This window comes from Equus quagga, chromosome 11 (assembly GCF_021613505.1).
Source record: "Equus quagga isolate Etosha38 chromosome 11, UCLA_HA_Equagga_1.0, whole genome shotgun sequence".
In the NCBI taxonomy this organism is placed as follows: Eukaryota; Metazoa; Chordata; class Mammalia; order Perissodactyla; family Equidae; genus Equus; species Equus quagga.
The window spans coordinates 7832686-7852326 of NC_060277.1; the positions used below are offsets into that span (position 1 = coordinate 7832686).

At 37.9% G+C, this 19641-nt stretch overlaps 1 protein-coding gene across 5 annotated transcripts in view; it reads right to left on the bottom strand.

The window, feature by feature from the left end:
* LAMA2 (laminin subunit alpha 2) overlaps positions 1–19641 on the bottom strand; it is a 531319-nt gene that overhangs the window by 92625 nt on the left and 419053 nt on the right. For all 5 annotated transcript variants that reach the window (XM_046676887.1, XM_046676886.1, XM_046676884.1 and 2 more), the window contains 5 exons: positions 17201–17363; positions 15703–15913; positions 8609–8725; positions 7736–7899; positions 6277–6415 (listed from right to left, as the gene is read on the bottom strand). In XM_046676887.1, coding sequence (XP_046532843.1) covers positions 6277–6415; positions 7736–7899; positions 8609–8725; positions 15703–15913; positions 17201–17363 — 794 coding nt within the window. The remainder of the gene's footprint in view (positions 1–6276; positions 6416–7735; positions 7900–8608; positions 8726–15702; positions 15914–17200; positions 17364–19641) is intronic.

The window sequence follows — 19641 nt, forward strand, 5'->3', positions numbered from 1 at the left end:
GTACACAGTTGTATATCTTAGTTGCAGGTCCTTCTAGTTGTGGGATGTGGGACGCCACCTCAATGTAGCCTGACGAGCGGTGCCATGTCTGCGCCCAGGATCCGAACCCTGGGCCGCCTCAGCGGAGCGCGCGAACTTAACCACTCGGCCACGGAGCCAGCCCCTGGAACCCAATTTTTGGTCAAACACCAGTCTAGATGTTGCTGTGAAGGAATTTCTTAGACGTGATTAACATTTAAATCAGTAGACTTTGAGTAAAGCAGATTATCCTCCAGAATGCGGGTGAACCTCATCCAGTCAGTTGAAGGCCTTAAGAGAAAAGACTGAGGGTCCCCAAGGGAGGAGTCTGCCTCCAGACGGCCCTTGGACTTGACACTGCAACAGCTCTTGCCTGGGTCTCCATCCTGCCACCTGTCCTTCAGAATTCAGACTCACCAGCCCCTGCAACGGTATGAGCCAATTCCTTCAAAGAAATCTCTCTATTGGTCCTGTTTCTCTGGAGAACTCTGATTAATGCTGCTATTTTTATTCTATAACTATCCTCAATGTTTAATACGTACTTAACAAAGATTAAATCTGACCAGTTTTTTACTCTCCTAAAAATTCAAGAACTTTAAAAACTTTAACCTCTGACCATTTGCTCTATCTTCATGTTATTATTCTCTTGCTTTTTAGTTCTACTTTTTAAAACGATTCCACATATTTAGTAATTGTTATCTGATTTTCACAAGGCTTACTTAGATTTGTACACATTTACTATTTTCCTGTTCTCTTCCTCTTTAATTCCCAATTTCTTTGATTTTGTTGACATCTCTTTTGAAGCATATTTTATAGAAACTCAGTGAGAGTCTGTGATTGGTAAACTCTCGGTCTTTCTTTATCTGAAAATGCCATTATTTTGTTGTCTCCTCTGAATAAGGTGTAAATGGGCATAGACTTCTGAGTTGCCAGGCTGTTCCATCAGTGCCATGAGGATATCAGTGCATCATCTTCTGACTTCTATAACGACTTCAGTGTGAAACATGCTAACTCGCAAATCTTATTCCTCTGTAGATAATCTGCATTTTCACTCTAGATTATTTTAATATTTTGTTTTCTTTTTCTTTTCTGTTTCTGTAGTTTAACAATGATCATTCCAGGAGTGGACTTCTTTTTATGTGTCATGATGGGCTTCCTTAACTTGAGGAATCAACTATTTCACCAACACTTGAAAATTTTCAGTATTTCCTTGACTCTTACTACTCTCTGTTCTCACTCTTTTCAACTTGTGGAATTCCTAATAGACTTCACTAAATTTTTACAATCTAAATTCCTTGTCTCTTAAACTCCTTTTATATTTTTACCATGTTTGTTGCATTCTGGGTAATGTTTCAACTCTTTTGATTAACTAATTCTCTTTTCCTCTGTTATTCATTATTTAATTTAAATTACTATGTTTTTTATTTTTAGAAATTTTATTTGCTTCTTGCACAGATTTTCATAAGCTTTTTTAGTTCTTCTTTTGTCACTCTTCTGTTTATTCTTTTAACATTTTAATAATTTTAAACAGTTTTATTTAATATTCTCTTTCAGATTTTTCAATAATCTTAGGAGCATGTAAAGTGCATTGTCTGCCTACCCTCTCTCCTAGTTGATTAGTTACTGTATCTAAACAGACTAGTTTTTTAATATCCTTCTAGATGCTCTAGGGGTTTCAACAGGCAGGACCAGTCCTCAGCCCTCCATTAATTTTTCAGCTTGGGAAGTCTTGTGCCATATGGATGGTATAAATTTGGACTTCAATCTGTAGGCTTGTGGTTTTAGCATCTTATGAGAGACATCTTTCACAACTGGAGGCATGAAAAGAAGGCTCCTTGGAATGTTCTGGAGGTGGAAGGCATGAGTGTTCTCTGATGAGCACAATTGTTCCAGAGTTTCCTGTTTTGGCATACATTCAACTAGAGACTCCTCGTTTTGTAGGTTCAGAGTGATGTCTGTGATGTCTTTTTTCCCTATCTGGGCTTTACAGTCCCAGCCCCTAGACATCATGATCTATATTTATGTTCCAAATTCATGGAGTCACCAACGTGCCAGCTCTAGAATGTGCCATTCTGTTTTCACCTCCCTCTTTATGTTTAGATTTCCTTTTGTTTCTTCTTTCTAAAATGAAGTACATACTAAATTTTGGGAGTTATAATTTATCTAGGATTTCTCTGAATTCCTAACATGAGGATGGCTTTGAATGAGCTCAGGCTGCCATGTTGTCAGAGCTCCCTGATTTTGCTTTTTGGTGTCCTTGCTTTCTATCAGGGTTTTTCTCCCCACTGATCTGCCACTTAAGAGTAAAAGACCCAATTTATTCCTTAGATTCTTCACCCTAAAGCAAGAAAAAGCTCCTTTGGAAGTTTCTATGGATTTTTACTCTTCTCTTATTAAGGAACAAACACTGGGAAGTCACTTACAACAGCAGTTCGCGTATTTATTAGGATCAAGTGTCTATGGCTTTACCCTTATTTAATTTTTAGGTATATTTTCCTCCTGTACAATATCATTTTTTCTAGACTTTCCTCCTCTCTTTAGTTTATCTAAAGCCTACATCTTGCTTTCACAGCACTCTTCTTTACTAACTATCCCATTATTATTATTTCTATGAGAAAATGCATCACTTAAAAACTGCCGTCACTTTCTTCTCTATTTTATATTATTTCTCCTAGAAATCCCTGCGAAGGACCACCCTGAAGGTTTTTAGAATCACGGCTCCCAGGAATGATGGATAATTGCAGCAAGTGACAGAACTTGAATTTGGAGAATAAAGAGGAAGACCACATTGTGTCCTGGATTTGAAGGCCAGTATAAATAAATTCTGAATTTCTAATGCTCATTCTTAGTGAGGATCAGAGTAAACACTGAGACTAATTAAGAAAGGGGATCTGGACCAGAGGGTAGTAAGCAACATTGTTGGTGTGTGTGTGTGAGAGAGAGAGACAGACAGACAGACAGACAGACAGGCCAGACAGCCAAAGAGAGAGAGAGAGTTTCAGACAATAACGGTAACTACAGGGTGAAGAAGGGGAGACAGAAGAAGGAGGGCTTCTTCAGTTGCCATGGGAAGTGAAAGAGTGATTCATTTTTTTTAGTGCAAGATACCTCAGGAAGGTGAGGACTGCCTACATTTTCTACATCAAAGTCCACCTCACATAGTTCATCCCATTGACTTAAAGAAAGGGCAAGAAGGAGGAAAGGAAGGAAGGAAGGAAAGAAAGCATTTCAGAATAGGCAGAGATTGTGTGAGTATTGTTGTGTGATGATTCTTCATTCTTAGAGGATCAGAACTATGGAATTCGTTCTACATTACCCTTCCTTGTTGTTGTTTGGCTACACCAGATTCAAGCACATAGAGTCTATACCCTTTCCAGTGGAAAGGGCAGAGGGCCTCCTATCCCAGGGCCACTGAAGCCGAGCCTACTACCTCTGGTGGTCCTTCCAAGGATGAGCAGCATATGAAATGCATTTGTTCACCTGCTTCTAAAATCTAATCTGGTTGTTAATATGGGTTTCAAGTTCACCTCTGATCTAGAAATGTTTTTTAAAAAAGGTTTAATTCTCTGCCGTTTTAGGGTCTGAGGACTTTTTAGAGCATCAAAGCAATTAAGATTAGAAAAAAATTACTGGCTCTCCATATTCTATTTTCTGAACAGTGACATATTTCTTTTCTCCCTTTCCTTGCACTCACCAATGAGAGGTACTAAATGAGATGTTATCTTGGAGATGGTGTGTAGGAAAATGAATAATTTATAGTAGTTTTTCCACCCAACACTAACAGAAAAATAGTGTTTGTGTTTTCATGTCTATGTTCCTAAAATACTTCCTTTGGATATTTAAATAAATTGTATATGCAAGACAAGTAGCTGTTACTCTTTAATAGGAATACTACACTAAAACTTTAATTGCATAAAACCTCTACCTGCTTATTATTTAATTAAAATAAAGGATCAACTTTCTTCTCACTTACATTTTCCTTTCAATTCCATTCTTGATTATGTGTGTGTTTATAAATAGGCAGACTTAAGTAGATTTTTAAAAGTGAAATTGCTTTAAAAGTGTTGTCAATTATGCTTTGAGGTTATTTCCACTGTTCATTTATTTCTATTCCTATGGTATTTTCAATGTTTTTTTTCTTCTCACATTATCTCACATCCATTTTCTTCACAATAGTAATTGGCTGTTTTATTGCTCCTCTAAGGGGTCTTTTTTCTCCTCTATGTATAAATTCCCACTTTTTTTTTGTACTTTCTAGTTTATTGAAAACCTTCTTCCTTCTTTGTAAGGCTAGACTCAAATGAGTAGAGGATGCTTCTGTATTGTTACCCTTTGAAATAATAAACTTAACCTCATTCTTCTGTGTTTATCTACAGCTCTAGCAATACCAGATCTTACATTTGTGGAATGCTAGTCCTATCTAGGTAATTGCTCAACTTAGTGATTGGCAAATATATTTATTTTCCAGTAAAATAAAACTATATTGTAATGACATAATATATGTTATAATATATTAAAGCTTTACTTATTCTATTTGTGAAATGCAGTCCAACAAAATTTCTGGGATCAATTAGATAGCCATTTAACAAAACAGCGATTCTTTTTAGCCCTTATTTTGTAATTTTTCGGGATTTAATAATTTTTACATGGTTTCTGGAAGGAGAGCAAGAATAACAACAACAAGGGGACCTACTGTAATGTATTAGAACCTCCCCTAGCTCTGTGTTTGAGGTTGGCTAGCCTATCATGTATAAGCATCGGTGTTGAGGAAAAGTGAACGTTTCATGTTGGCACAAAATTGAGAGTCTCCTATGCGTAAAGTGCTCCTATTAAATTTGGGTGAAGTTAAACAGCTCTTAACATAAAACATTAGAAGTCTATAAGGATGAAGCTATGACAATAGTCAGATTTTTTTTTTTGGTACAAAAGATTGTGAATAGGCATGAAAAATATCCGTTAGAAGGACATTCATTCATTCACTCATGAGTGCCTCCTATTTACCAGCCACTGTGCTAGATGCCGAAAATGGTCAACCAATAAAACATAGGTCAGATGAAAATGGGGAACTTGGAAATTAGGGTCTTTAAAACAGAAAACTATCTAGGAGAAAATGGATAAATAATTTAGTTTAGATTTGAAAAACTGGTTCATTTTGAAAGCATAACTGAGCATAAGGAAGTTTCTGCAATAATTGTGTCATGATTTTGAAAAAGAATAAACAGAACATATGGTATTAGTAGAGCTCATGCCAGAGAAACCAAAACAGCAGTAATTGCTGATGGCGTGTAATGTTTTCACTATGACAGCAATATAAACCCTCCAAGAGCGTGGTAAATATCTCTGATATCCCTGAGATCCAAGAAAGCGTTTGTGCCTTATACCAATGCAAAGAAAATATTGATCTATTTCTTTAACTCCAATTATTTATGCATATTTCATTCACAGCCAAACGTCCAATCCAGTTTTCTTTCCTCCTGAAATTCTGATATCTTGGGGAGATTCTACGTGAAGCCAAAGGAATAACTAAGGGTTCTGAACATTTTAACTCACGATATGCTTCTGATGAAATATTTTTAGGCCTAAAATAGAATTACCAAAGTTTATCACATAACTTATTTACAGAGTGCTGCTCTACATGTAAAGGATGAAGATTTGTCACTATTGAAGGTGCTCAGATAATGTGCTACACTTGAAGCCAACGAACTCTAAAATATTAATTCAAAATTTATTTTGAACAAGGATGCAGCCAAAGGTTGCTTTGAAGGCAAATGTTTCACTTGATAAAAATACTATAAAGAGTTTAGAAGCATGGGATCTGATGTGTTTTGTAAAATACCTTATAGTCAAACTTCACATATAACCAGTTTGTGTATGACTGCACGCAATGGTGTTAATTTTCAAGGCACTTTCTTACTGATGACATTTGGAATAATAGTGATAAATTTCCTTGTCCGGAGTCTTATGTTTGACTGTTTTTCTTCTGTGAGTTGGTAGCACAGATCTGCTTGGCATCTGTGATAATTTAGAGACTCTTATCAGCGGTGGTTAATGAATGACTAAGAAGAATTCTGCTGCGATTACAGCACGTTGAGAACTTATTTTGGATAAAATTTAAAAGGAGGCTTTGAAAACAATTCAAAACAAATTTACTAAGTTATTAGGATTTTCCAGAGGTCATTTGAATTTGAGAAATTTAGTTTAGGTGCTTACTCAGAGATGGACTTCCATCCTCGGTAGGTAACGCTCTTTGTTTCTTACCAGTTTTGTAGCTTCATGTGCCAGACCTTTGGCTTCTTTGGCAATTTTCTCAGCTTCATCAATATAGTCCTTAATATTGCTGTAAGCTTTGAAGGCTGCAGTGGCATTGAAGGAGATGTTTTTAGCCTCGTCAAGGATTCTGTTGGGATTACCCAAAAAAAGAGCATCAGAGCAGTTGGTAGTCAAATGAAGAACATCCTACTTATAACAAATAAGGCTTCCAAATAATCAGAGGCAAGATAATTATGATTATTCCAAATCATAATAAAGTACGTATTTATTGTATTATGTTGTAGCTTTCAATTTAAACTCATATTCCTAAATAATTCAGTTATAAAATACTATTGAGGTATTTTCAAATACCGACGGTATCCTCCAAAAGCTTCTGCAACTGTGTGCACCATGCAAGTGCGAGCAGTGGGACGATCCTTTTTGTCCTTTGAGAAGCACGTGACATGCTTCCTAGCACTTGTACCACATGACTGGAATGAATTTCACAAGATCTCCCTAAGCTAGGTTACTTCCCAGAGGAGGAAAAACAAATCTCAGAAGGTTAAATAGCTTGTCTCCGGTCATACGACCAAAATGTCACTAATTAAGGACGTGTAGCCCATGTCTGCTGACTTCTAGCTTACTGCTCCATCTACCAACCTTCACGCTACATTGGCAAAAATTTGTTAGAAAATTAATTGTGCATGAATTGTGCCCAGGGTCTTCAAATATTAATATTTTCCTTTGTGTCAATGGGTATTAAGTATTGGAACAGAACCTTACACATATCATGTATTATACACATTTATTTGGGAAAATGATTCTTGGAGCTATTAGCCCTATGTTTGTTATGACAATCCCAGAATTGTAGGGGAAGCATACCGGTTATTCCCAGAAGGCTGTTTATAAGTCAAACACACCTCGCCACTTGCCCCTCCCTCCTCTGACCCACATAAGAATCCCAGCTCTGGTGAGCTGCTATTTCTCAGGGGAATATGTAGTGTCTCCCTGGAGTTTGAAAGAGAAAAAAAGACTTAAAGGCTATGTATGGAGACACATTTTCAAAAGCTACCCTTTTAACAATAAATAGATCTGATTTCATTAAAAATATAAAAGTGAAATTTGAAGCAGAATGTGTGTTTATATATTATTATTTAAAATGCTAATAAGGCAACTGCTGTGCTCTCTAATAAAGAACAGAAACTATTTTTTCCAAGTGTAGCCTAGGGCTGTGTTCACTCCCACCAAGCCAGATTTGAATACATTTTTAACTCAGACTTTTGATGCTGCTCCAGTCGAGCTTTGCCTAGACTCTCCTAATTAGGCTCTTCCACAGAGAGGCCATGCAGCTCGTATGTTCATAATTACAGAAATCAAGATTTGAAAGCCACTCTCTACTGTTTCTGTTAGTCAAAACTTTTGGACAAGTGTCAAGATACACAGACATTTCCAACAACAAATGACATACCCATCAAGGACAGCAGATGAGTCATTCAGCTGAGCTGCGTGGCTCTCAGCCTGGGACACCTTCTCAGCAAGCTTCCTGTCCTTCATTTCTTGGGAGAGGTCATCTATTTTATCTTTAAGTTCCTCAGACATGGGTGGCAATTTAGTTTGAATGTCTTCAACGTACTGATGTGTAGAGAAGAGAAGCTATTTTAAGTAACTGAGTCCAAGCCTCCTCTCACTTACTAATTTCTCTATGAGATCTAATTAGACTCGCTTAGTTTTTTATGAAACTTCAAATTTTCTAATATAGCGAAAAGAGAATAGAGAATAGAAGCTGTTATTTAATAAAAGAGATTAGAAAATATATGAAGCCAATTTACACGAAGAAGAATCTACTTTTTAAAAAAATGCTACTGCGTAAGGAAAAATTCTTAAATGCTAGTCACTAGGATCTTTTGAACCATTTGCATTTCTCTTACCACATATCACAGTATCTACTGCATTAGACAGTATGTTAAAAGTCTGTTTGTAGGTTTATATTTCTCTTTTAACTAACGTTATATAAACATTGAAACAGATTGAAAGTGCCGTCCTATGAACAAGAAATGCTCTTCATTCGCTGTGGAAAAAATACAGGTTTCTGTGAGTGTTGAGAGGACCGTCACAGAGACATTCCCGTCTATTGGGAGAACAACATGAAGTTCTAATTGTTGCGAGCAGTATTGTGATCATACCACGTGGTCACAATAAAATGATGCAAACACAATTTTACACCCACAAGAAAAAAATTTTCACGTTTGCTGATATTACTGAGACTTCTCATTGGTTCCATTTATGAAAGCCTATGTCAATATTGTCTTTCTTTTACCTTTGGGTTTTAGCAGATACTCACGTCTATGACTGAGTTGATTTCATCTGCAAGACGGTTGGCCTCATCAAGTATGTCATTGCCTTCTTTTAATGTGTTCTCAGTTTGTCTTTTGCCACTTGCAATGGCCTCCTTCTTTTCCTGTAGGACAGTATGAGCAAAACATCAAGATGCCCTTTGGGTAAAATCCTGTCCAGCCCTGTATTCCTGCCTTTCCTGAGCTGTCTGAGCAAAGGCTTTGCAAAAAAGGTATGTCATGTTGACAACTAGGCTAGATGAGAATGACATGAACTTGCCAGCCAGTCCTCCAAGAGCTATTTTATTTAAACGCCTGTACAAGTACTTTCTTCCTCCCATTGTGAGAAAGTCATCCAAAAGAAGAAAACTTATATGATGGTAGCTGAGGAATTAAAAACGATTTTTAAAGCAAGTTGGACATCCATTTTTAACTAAAATATAGGCACTGAATATGTATTATGAACATGTGGTAGTGCACTGAATTACATTGGAACTAGACATTAAATTCCAAAACCTATGTCCAAATGAGTATTTTGTGAGTGTAAACATAAGGAGGTTTATTCTATGGGAGTTCTGTAAAAATTGGAAGAAGTGGGATTTTTAGGAGAACTTAGAGGAAGTACTTTTCAAAAAAAGAGAAACTATCACGTGGAAGAATAAACTTAAAGGACTGTTTCATAAAAACAGAGTAGACTTGAATTTTTCTTTGAAACTGAGCTTGTTTCAAAACTACAAGGAACTCACCCCCTAGAAGAGTGAAATCAAGGAGAGAGAAATATTGCTATTTCTGCATTTGGAGCACAGGTTTGCCTATTTTTTTCTTTACGCTTTGGACTCATCACCTTTTTACCTGTGGATTTAACTGCATCAATTATAATTTTAAGCCTCTGCCATTTATATTTTTTAAACACATAATAAAGCTGGTTTATATATTCATTTACATCTCAATACAGGTAGTTTATAAACTTTTCTCATTTAATTCTACACTAATTCTATGGGTCCTGTGTTCATCACCTTTTAAATGAACAGGAAATCGAACAAGTCAAGCGATATACCCAAAGTCACACAGTTAGTAAAGTGTGGTTAAGATTTGAACCCGTCTAACTAATAGTAGAGCCTGAGTCTGGTACTGTGAAAGCACTGACTCTCCTATTATAGAATCACATTTCCTATTTGCACTGGCATAGTGCTAATTTCACACCTTCCTTCCCTACCTCTTCACCACCACTTTAATGTGTTGCCAGGTACACATACCTTGTTCCTGCCTCCCAGCCTTTATGCTTGCAGTTCCCTCCACCATGTGCTCTTCCCCAGCTGTTTGTCTGGTTTCCTCCTCCATTCTCTGCTCATGGTCTCATCACTGACCACCTTATCTAAGGCAGCACTCATTCTCATTCTAGTTATTTTCTATATACTAGAGCACGGGGATTTCAAACTAGATTCAGGTAACAGCCTGCCTGGGTTGGAACCCCAGCTCTGCCCACTCACAAGCTATGAAACCTGGGTCAAGCATTTTTGCCTCAGGTAAAATGCTTAGTCCCTTACTACTCAAAGTGTGGCCCATTGACGAGCAGCATCAACGTCATCTGGAAGCTTGTTAGAAATACTCAATCTCAATGCCTTTTCGGAAACTACCAACTCAGAATCTGCATTCTAACAAGAACCCCAGGTGACTTATACACACAGTAAAATTTAAGAAGAACTGGCTTAGAACACTGCCTGGCACACAGTAAACACTACATAATTGTTAACAATTATAATTACCTTATTTTGTTTTTCCTAGCGCTCATTTATCTGAACTATATTTGATAGGGTGGCCATAAACTAAAGAAACATAGATAATATTATTTTATATTTTGCATAGATTATACCATCTTGATTGCTTCTTCTGGAAGTTGCTGAAAGCAAAGGTTGTTTAATGAAAATCAGCAACACCACTCCATCACAAGATGCACGGACAGGGACTAGTGGCACACACAACCTGTGGAACTGTAGACAGCCGATGAAGGATAACATACTGAAGTCACCATGCAGGGCCACTGAACATATCACTTATTATGGATATTAGCCCATGCTCCAGACTTTATGGCCATATTATATACTTCTTTATTAGTTTAGTGACTATCTCCCTTACTATGATATAAATTCCATAAAAACAGTCCTATGTATCACTCCATCTCCAGTATCTAGAAAAGTTTTCTCAATAAATATCTTTGCATGAATAAATGAAATTACAGTCTATTCCTGGGACTTGCACTAGTGACTTGGCTCATTCAGCTACTCCCATCACTGGCTAATTCAGAGGAAGTTTCCATATGCTGTTCCCTCTTATGGACAACAAATGTAGGTATTGTCCTGATGTTCCTGGTTACAAGTCATATCTTATCTTCCAAGAGTCTGGCATTCTTTTACATAACTACCAATTTTAGCCTTTAGCTTTTCTATGAGCTGGTTTATAGTTATACCATTTACAGACACTCAAGAATCTTTTTTAAAACATGACTTGTTTGTATGAATGAATCAAGGTAATTTAAAATGCTGAACCAACAGGAGAGAGAATATGTCCACACACATGTTAGGTGAAGAACTACATACATTCTGGTTTCAATTAAGCAGTGAGTGAGAATCCCTGTGAAAGCTCTGTTTGAGTCACTTTAGGGAACCAATTGTTATGCAAAGATCAAAATGCGTTATGGATCACACTAAAGCAGAAATGATGATTTCAAGATTAAGGAGGCTTCAGAGGTGGCTAATTTTCAGATTAGACAGTGATGGAATCTAGATTTGAACCAAGGAGAGAGGGAGATTTGGAGCTCCCAAATATTGATAAAAGTATAGATATAACATTTATTTGTGTTTGCTCTATGGCACTTTATCTATTCATTGGCAAACATTTTCTGCTCTGCCTTTGTTCCATACCCTGTCCTCAACCCTGGGGGTACAGTGAGCAAGAAGACATGCTCCTCATGGCTTGCCTTCAGGAGGGAGAAAATGAATGAGTAAATTCATGTATAATATATTTTCAAGTAATGATGAGTGCTATAAAAATAAATAGAGAGAGGCAACGGATAGAGAATGATGTAGAATATAAAATACCTAAGGTAGGAAGCTTTGAGTGTCTGAGGAACAAGGAGGCCCATGTATAGAGAGAATTCTTCTCCAAAAGTAAACCACAAGCACAATTGTTAAGTGATTCTGTTTAGATGCCAAGGTTGATTATATTTCTACTTTTAACTTCTAATTAAATCTTAATTCATTCCAGAGCTCTGTAAGTTTAACATCTTTTTTTGCAGGGGGGGTGAATTAAGACCTACAAAAGCTATCTTCTTGTCTATCATTTATCTGGCAACTCATGACTTTCTTTGCAGTCCTTCCTTTTGTGAGGTTATAATGGTAGATCTGGGGACAGACTGTTCAGTGTATGTTCCTTTGCTAATTGAATTACTGGTCTTCTTTTTGCCCATCAGGCCCACAGTTCCCTCTGCCTTCTCTCCATCGATGGAAATGCTCTTCTAAATGCCCTGTCCGCTTCTAGAAGGCTACACACAAAGCCTTCTAGGATCTGGCTCTGAACGCCATTTCCAGAGCTATCTTCTGCTACAGACTTTTGTGTAGGTTATGCGTGAGCTTCATCGCTCGACTTGACTTTCCTCAGACCACCTCACACTTCCAGAGCTCGCTGTTTGTGCTCATGCTGCTCCACCATTTCTCTCGGTTTCTGCTATGATGCCATCATTTCTGTGAATCTTTGCTGATTCTCCCAGCCCCTGTTAACCACAGGATTACATACAGTAAAAGGTGAAAATGCCTGCATTTTCCGGAGTCTGTAGTTTGAGGAGGCCAGAAATTATTCCTCTTTACCCTCAAACACCCTGGTCACTGATATGGTAGGTGTCTGACAGAGATTTAAATATTATCCATGCCTACTTTCCTAGCCTTGTATCACACTATTTTCTAACACAAAACCAATTTTCCAGTTTATATGAGCAACTCGCAAATTCCCCGAAATGTAATTTTACTCCATGACTCCAATATTTCAATCGCTTCCTACAGCTTTCAGTATAAAAACCAAATTCCTTACCTTGGTCTTTGAGTGCAATTCTCCTATAGCTCAAGGTCTGCACCCTGGCTATCATTGTTGGCTTCTCTCCTCCCACGCATTCCCATGCAGTCTTCATTCCAATCCTATCAAACCACCACATTTTTCCCAAAATGTCTTACCATTCTTTTCTCCTTGTCTTTCCACATGCTTTTCCCTATTTCTGGAATGTTCTTTTCCTTCTACTTTGACTAACTAGTGCCCTCCCTTCAGGACTTCAGGACGTAGCACACATGTCCAGTCCTCTCTGAAGTCGGGGGATTAAGATGCACTTCCTTTGCTTACCTCCAAGATAACCAGGGAGTGTAGAGAGTGGTTGACTCGTGTGCACCTCCCACAAAATACAAGTCACCTGAAGTCATCAGAGATGGCATTTTATTCTTTATATCAGTGGTTCTCAAACTTTCAGTTTTAGAACATCTGAATCACTGGAGGGGTTTTTAAAACTGGGAGCCTCACTCCCAGTTTCTGAGTTGAAAAGTTTGGGGTGAGGCTCAAGAATTTGCATTTTTAACAAGTTTCTAGGTGATGCTAATGTTGCTGTTCCAAGGACTACACTGCAAGGACCAGTCTTTGACATAATCAACACTGTTTAGCACACTTCCTGAATTTAGTAGGGGCTTGACAAGTAGACTTTTTTGTTATTTTTTTTGCTTTTTTTGCTGAGGAAGATTAGCCTGCAGCTAACATCTGTTGTCAATCTTCCTCTTTTTGCTTGAGGAAGATTTACCCTGAGCTAACAGCTGTGCTAATCTTCCTCTATTTTGTATGCAGGATGCTGCCACAGCATGTCCACTGACGAGTGGTGTAGGTCCGCACTCAGGAACCAAACCCAGGCTGCCGAAGCAGAGCATGCTGAACTCAACCACTAGGCCACAGGGCTGGCCCTTTGATAAGCATTTTTAATAAAAATTACATGCTTACCTTCTTAAAATAAAAAAAAATTGGGGTCTTAATTATATTACCTTTTTTGTGGGCACAGGCACAATGAAGTCATATATTTAAAACACAGCTCATTAGTCAATCAAATGGATACAAGGTATCAGTTGTTTTCAAATATGCATGCACATCAGATTAATGGAGGGAGAATTTTAGAATATGGACCCTGGGCCACACCCCAGACCAGCCAGCTCAGACTTTGGGAGGGAGCCTAGCGAATCCGTCTTTTTAACAAACTCTTCAGGTGACTCTTTCTCAGCCAGTCTAGCGCCGAGCTTGGTAATTAGTCTAATCAGCCTTGGCTGTGCCTTACTCATGCTAATTTAGTCAGTTATCTATTTACTCCAGTAAGTTTTTAACAAGCCTTCAGTTAAGCGTGGCGTATAAAATGAAAATACAAAAAGGCCCACTTAGAACTTCAATACTGATTACACCAGCTCCAGGCATTTCTAGGGGTGCCCAAGAATGATGGCTCCCAGTTTTAAACATCACTAAAAGGAAGGACTAGCTGAAAGCACCATTTACTGTGCCACCATAACTCTTCTTGAACTGCACCCAAATGCTTATTATGCTTTCCACACAGGCAATTTTAATTTCTTAAACTGTTGCCATAAAATGGAGAGGTGCACCTCTGGGTAAGTTACACCACTGGTGTGTCACGGAGCAGGATGAATCATGCTGGAGCCCGCGAGATGACAGTGGCCCAGCAGCCCGCCTAACACACTGGTGCTTTTTCTTTAATACGGCCGGCATGTCAGCAGACTCCAAATTGGTTAAGATTAGATACATCAGTTAAGAAAAAAGTGAGCCTCCTCAATCTTCCCTCAAAATGATAAGGCTGAGTCCCAGGAGAGGGACTCAGAAAAAAAAAAAAAATTAATTCATCCTCTTGCTTCTTAATCCAAAGTAAAAGGGAAAGAAATGAGTGGATAAAAAAAATCCAGATTCGTTTTATTCAACTGTCATGCCAGAAACATTTTTGAGGGCATAATCTATGCCAGAGAGTGTTCAGTTATGGTTGAAGGTAAAATTGTATGTCAGAAGAAATACAGGTCTGCTGCTGTTTCAAATCTGTTGGGGTCAAATACTTTAAAAAGAGCAAACGTAGGCTTGTCTCTGGGGAGAAAGTTGTTGTTGTTATTTAAATACCAAATATAGGGTTTGTACCATCCCATGCGGTGAATTTACTTTTGGGAAAAGTGACCAATTTGCAATGTTAAGTGTTAAGAAAGAAAGAGAGAGAAAGGCAGGGAGGCAAGGAAGGAAAGAAGGAAGGAAGGAAGAAAGAAAAGAAGGAAGGAAGGAAGAAAGGAAAGAAGGGAGGAATAGATGGAGGAATCTATTTTAGTTCCAGCTGCATTTACACCCTGGAAAGGCAGAGGCTGCCTATGGTCTCTCGAGGAGAGAAGTACCTCTTGTCTGTGAGGAAAAATAACTGAGACTTGATCTGTTCATGTTAGCCTCTTGTAAAATATCATTTCATAAAACACATCACAAACAAATAGAAAACCAAAATCTTCCCGAGCTCTGGCCTCTCAGTGAACTGTTGCTTATGTGCTCAGATTCCACTAGAAAATACTTGGTTCTTCTGTGATTTATGGCAGCCGGGTGTCTAAACCACGCTTTGTGGATTAGGTTGGGTGGATTGCAAAATCACATGATATCAGTACCTGAAGATACGCTAGACATGCTCTGGTATAAGGCCCTCATTGTATAGTTGGGGGACTGGTGCTCAGAGACCTTAATTGACTTGCCCAAGCTGTAGTGATACAGTTGGTGGTAGAGTTATCAAGACCAAGGTCCCCTGACTCCCAGTGAAGAGCTCCTTCCACTGTGCCATACTGTCCTTAAAAATCTTCAATAGTTTAAGTGACATAAATTTTATCTGATCCTTTGGTCAATGATCACTGATTTAAAAAAAAGATCATTCTCTGTTCTGTTTCTTAGAAGTCTCTTTCAGAGTCATCTTCTTGATCTTTGTAAACGAGCATCAACCTGACTTACCCAGCCGTGTTCAACTCCCTACCCTGCACTTCTTGGTTCAGATGAACCTAAGTCTTACCTCCAAAGCAGTCATGTTTTTCTGGTTTGCTGCAGATAAGCGGTTAGCTTCTCTGATTTTATCTGTGGCTTCTCTCAAGAGGTCCCAAGCATCATCAACTTTGTTTTTGTAGTCTGCCAGTTTCTCCCGAAGATCTTTCTCCATTTCTTCATTTTTCCCTCGGGGTTCTCCAAACAGCTTCTGCACTTTCTTCAGAAGGCCTTCAGCAGCTCTACAACCACACCCAGCCCCATAATACACAATAAGCCCTTGTCATGGTATCAGGGTTTCTTGGTATTAAACTGTGTCACAAAGAGATGCTCACATTAGAAGAATGGAAAAGCCAGACAATTTTTAAAGGAGACTCAGGGTGTACTAAACCAAGTTGAAAATGGGTCCCTGAAAAGTGGCAAGACCATTTATAAAGTTAAAGCACAAAAATCCATCTATTTTAAATTTATTAGTAAAATAGCATTTTCAATTGGACGCAGTCTCATATTATTCTCATAATCCTACTGATGAATGAGTTTTATGGTTCACTTCACAAAAAAAAGCCACCTGATTCACCATAATGAGACATTTTCTCTCTGTTACTTTGAACATCAGGTATGAAGATTGATATGTTTGGTTAGAAACTGTGAACAGAGCTCTGTGTTACTGACATGCTAGGACAATATCATGATTTTGATCTACTTTTCTTTTCCTTTTAACTCTGTGATGTGGGAGTCTCCTGGGTTTAACTTGATAGTTTTCCTAAACTGTTAATATCTGAGCCCTTAACAAAGGCTAAATACATGAAAAACAGCAGTCCTCAAACTAACAGGCATCATAACCCCTGAAGCTTTTGTCACAACAGCCTGCTGGGCCCCATCCCAGAAGTTTCACAGGTCTGGGGTGGGGGGCTGATAATTTGCACTTCTAACAAGTTCTCAGGTGTTTCAGATGTTACAGCTTTAGTATACATTATTTAAGTATAATAACACCATCATTTTGAAGTTAGATGACTGTGAATGTAAAAATGTATTTTTTCTTGAGTGTTTAGTCACAAGGATTCATCAACATTAGTAAAACTACTATCACTATTTGCCACCATTATTTCAAAGCATCAGGCATTTATTATTTGACGACTATTCTACTCAGCATTTCTTAAGATGACAAAACGCATAGGATGGGCTGTCAAACTCATAACTTTATTTCTCCAAAGATACTTTTATTAAAACAAACAACTATTGATAGTTTAAAAGTCCCTATTACAGGTGGTTAATAAAGCAAGTTCATTAGCCCGATTATACAAGGGACAGCACCAGGAAAGGCTATTGACTTGATTATTTATATACAGGCAAAAGTCTACTTTCAATCCATTTTAGAGCAAGAGAAAGTATAACTAAGTAAATGAACAGTAAATAGCAAAGAAACAACGTATCTTCTACTCATATGTGTGATGGAAAATTTAGAAAACTGTAAAACAATTTGGAAAGCTCAGTTGATCAAATGAAAAAACAATAGAGCATTAACTCACACCAGCTCGTCTTCAGCAACTTCCTTTTGTGTATCTAGAGTTTTCCTCCTCAGTTCTGTCATCATCTGATCAATCTCTTTCTGAAGTGCTTGCAAGTTTCTCTCAAAGGCCTTGTCTTGAGTTCCTAGAGTTTCATTTAGCTTTACAGCTTTTTCATTTACAGCTGCAGGGGGCAAAACAAATTTGGGAAATTAGTGAACAAAAATGCCACATGCAAAAATGACACTCAGCATCTGCTCTTCCCGCCGTCTCCAAATGAAATGTAGTTTGCCATGGGTGTCCCTGCTGGGAAATAGAGAGCAAGTTAACACAACAGTCCATGACAAAGAGGGAAGTGTGACGTATTTCTCCGTATTATATTTCATTTTGGGGGCATGATAATTAAAGCATGGTGTTTCTACCTCAGAAGGAAGAAATACAAGTGGCTCAAACCCTCTTCATGTAGGAGGTACAAAATGAGACGTGTAGCATAACCCCTCGACGCTGAGCACACAGGTCTGTGTTGCTGAGCAGACAAGCATACTCAGTTTTAAAATACTGAGTACAGAAATACTCTCAGCGATGAGATCTCTGAAATCACCCTGCCCTTGCATGTCCATGCACTTCAGTGTTCATTTGTTTAAATGAGGAAAGAAGCACTGGTCTAGGGACAAGGGTTATAGATTTGGGCTCAAGGAGATCTTCCGGCAGTAACATCCATCGCAAGAGGCTGTGTCTCCAATGCATTAAGGGGGGTTTCAGCTGTGTTCTTTGGAATCTGAGGATTCTCCAGGTGCTTCGGGTGTTCTCCAAATGAAGTCTATTCTGCCAAGAATCTGTTTCATAGGTTGGTGTTCTGGGTAAATTTCACTTGAAAAAAGAATTCTATGTCAAATAAAAAGTTTGAAAAACTGGTGAATTGAGAGATTTATGAAGTTATACCATTAGTTTTTTTTTAATGAAAGGGATGAACCTGACTTTCCAACTTGCCAAAGGTGCATGTATTTCCTGTATTGAGTGGATATATAAATGAGCTTTGATTAGGCATATTTTTTGAAATTTGATTGAATTTACGCCCTGGGCCAAGATGGTTTTGAGGAAGGAAGGAAAGCGAGACAGAGCCTCACTTCTGGTCTATTTGCAGACAAAAATTTGGTGGAAAAAGAATGATATCAGAGAGAGAAAAGAAAAAGGAAAAGATGGTGGTACCTTTTGGAATGCATGCATCATTTCTTTTAAATTAAAGTAATATGTAAGCAACTAGAAGAAATTATTAGGGTACAAAAATACTGCTTTAGCAAAATAATGCTAGAACAATGCTGGAAAGTGGAAAGTCTCTGGATATTTTTTAAGCTAAAGATGAATGTGTTATCTAGTCTCTTACTCAAAGATATATACTATCAGTTCAGTATGTTTCCAACAGTATCAAACATTTTTGTAAAATAAATCTATCTTTTAAATGTATTTATTTGTTTCTAACTTATTTCAAAGGCAATTTAAAGTAGTTTTAAAATATCTTTAAAACAAGATAAAATGACATACAAGGAGATTGAGTAAAGATAAAAAAATTAATGCAAATCAGGAGAAGTATTAATAGACAGAATGGCATACCCTAATGTTCAGCACAGCGGACCCTAAATCAGTGCTGAGTGTCTTAGTAGCTGAAGCATAAAGGGATGAAAAGGGGACCCTTCAGAGGTTACAACATCTGTAACATGCAAGTGAATTAATTCCTCAGGAGAAGCAAAGCTGTTTTTCATACTGAACTTGAAAAAACAATATCCTCTGATGGGTAATTTTATCATGAATGAAAAATACTCCTGTGACCTGAGACACAGGATAGAAGGGTGTCTAGCATTTATCACATCTTCGTAGATGTCAGGACATACACTAATGGGTTATGTATGTTCACTCATTAATTCTAATGGCACAGAGAATAAAATATAGTTTATTTATGATCTAATCAGGGTTCATAGCACAGTAGACTTTAAAAATTATAGCAAGGGGCCGGCTGGTGGCATAGTGGTTGAATTTACGCACTCTGCTTTGGCGCTGTGGGGTTCTTAGGTTCGGATCCTGGGCGGACCTATGCACCGCTCATCAAGCCATGCTGTGGCAGCATCCCATTTATAAAATAGAGGAAGACTGGCACCAGAGTCAGCTCAGGGACAATCTTCCTTAAGCAGCAATAGGGAGATTGGCAACAGATGTTAGCTCAGGGCCACTCTTCCTCACACACAAACACACACACAAATTATAGTGAGATAAGAATGCCTAGATTAATAGAATGCGATTATCTATAAAGGGTCATGACTTACAATGGAAGATAGGATGAGAAAGGTATTCCATCTATCTAAAAATAAAATGGAAATAGACAAACGCCAGGCTGAACCATTCACTTTTACCACAGCAATTTATTGTCACTAATAAAACCTTAAAGTACTGATAATTATCCTCATTAT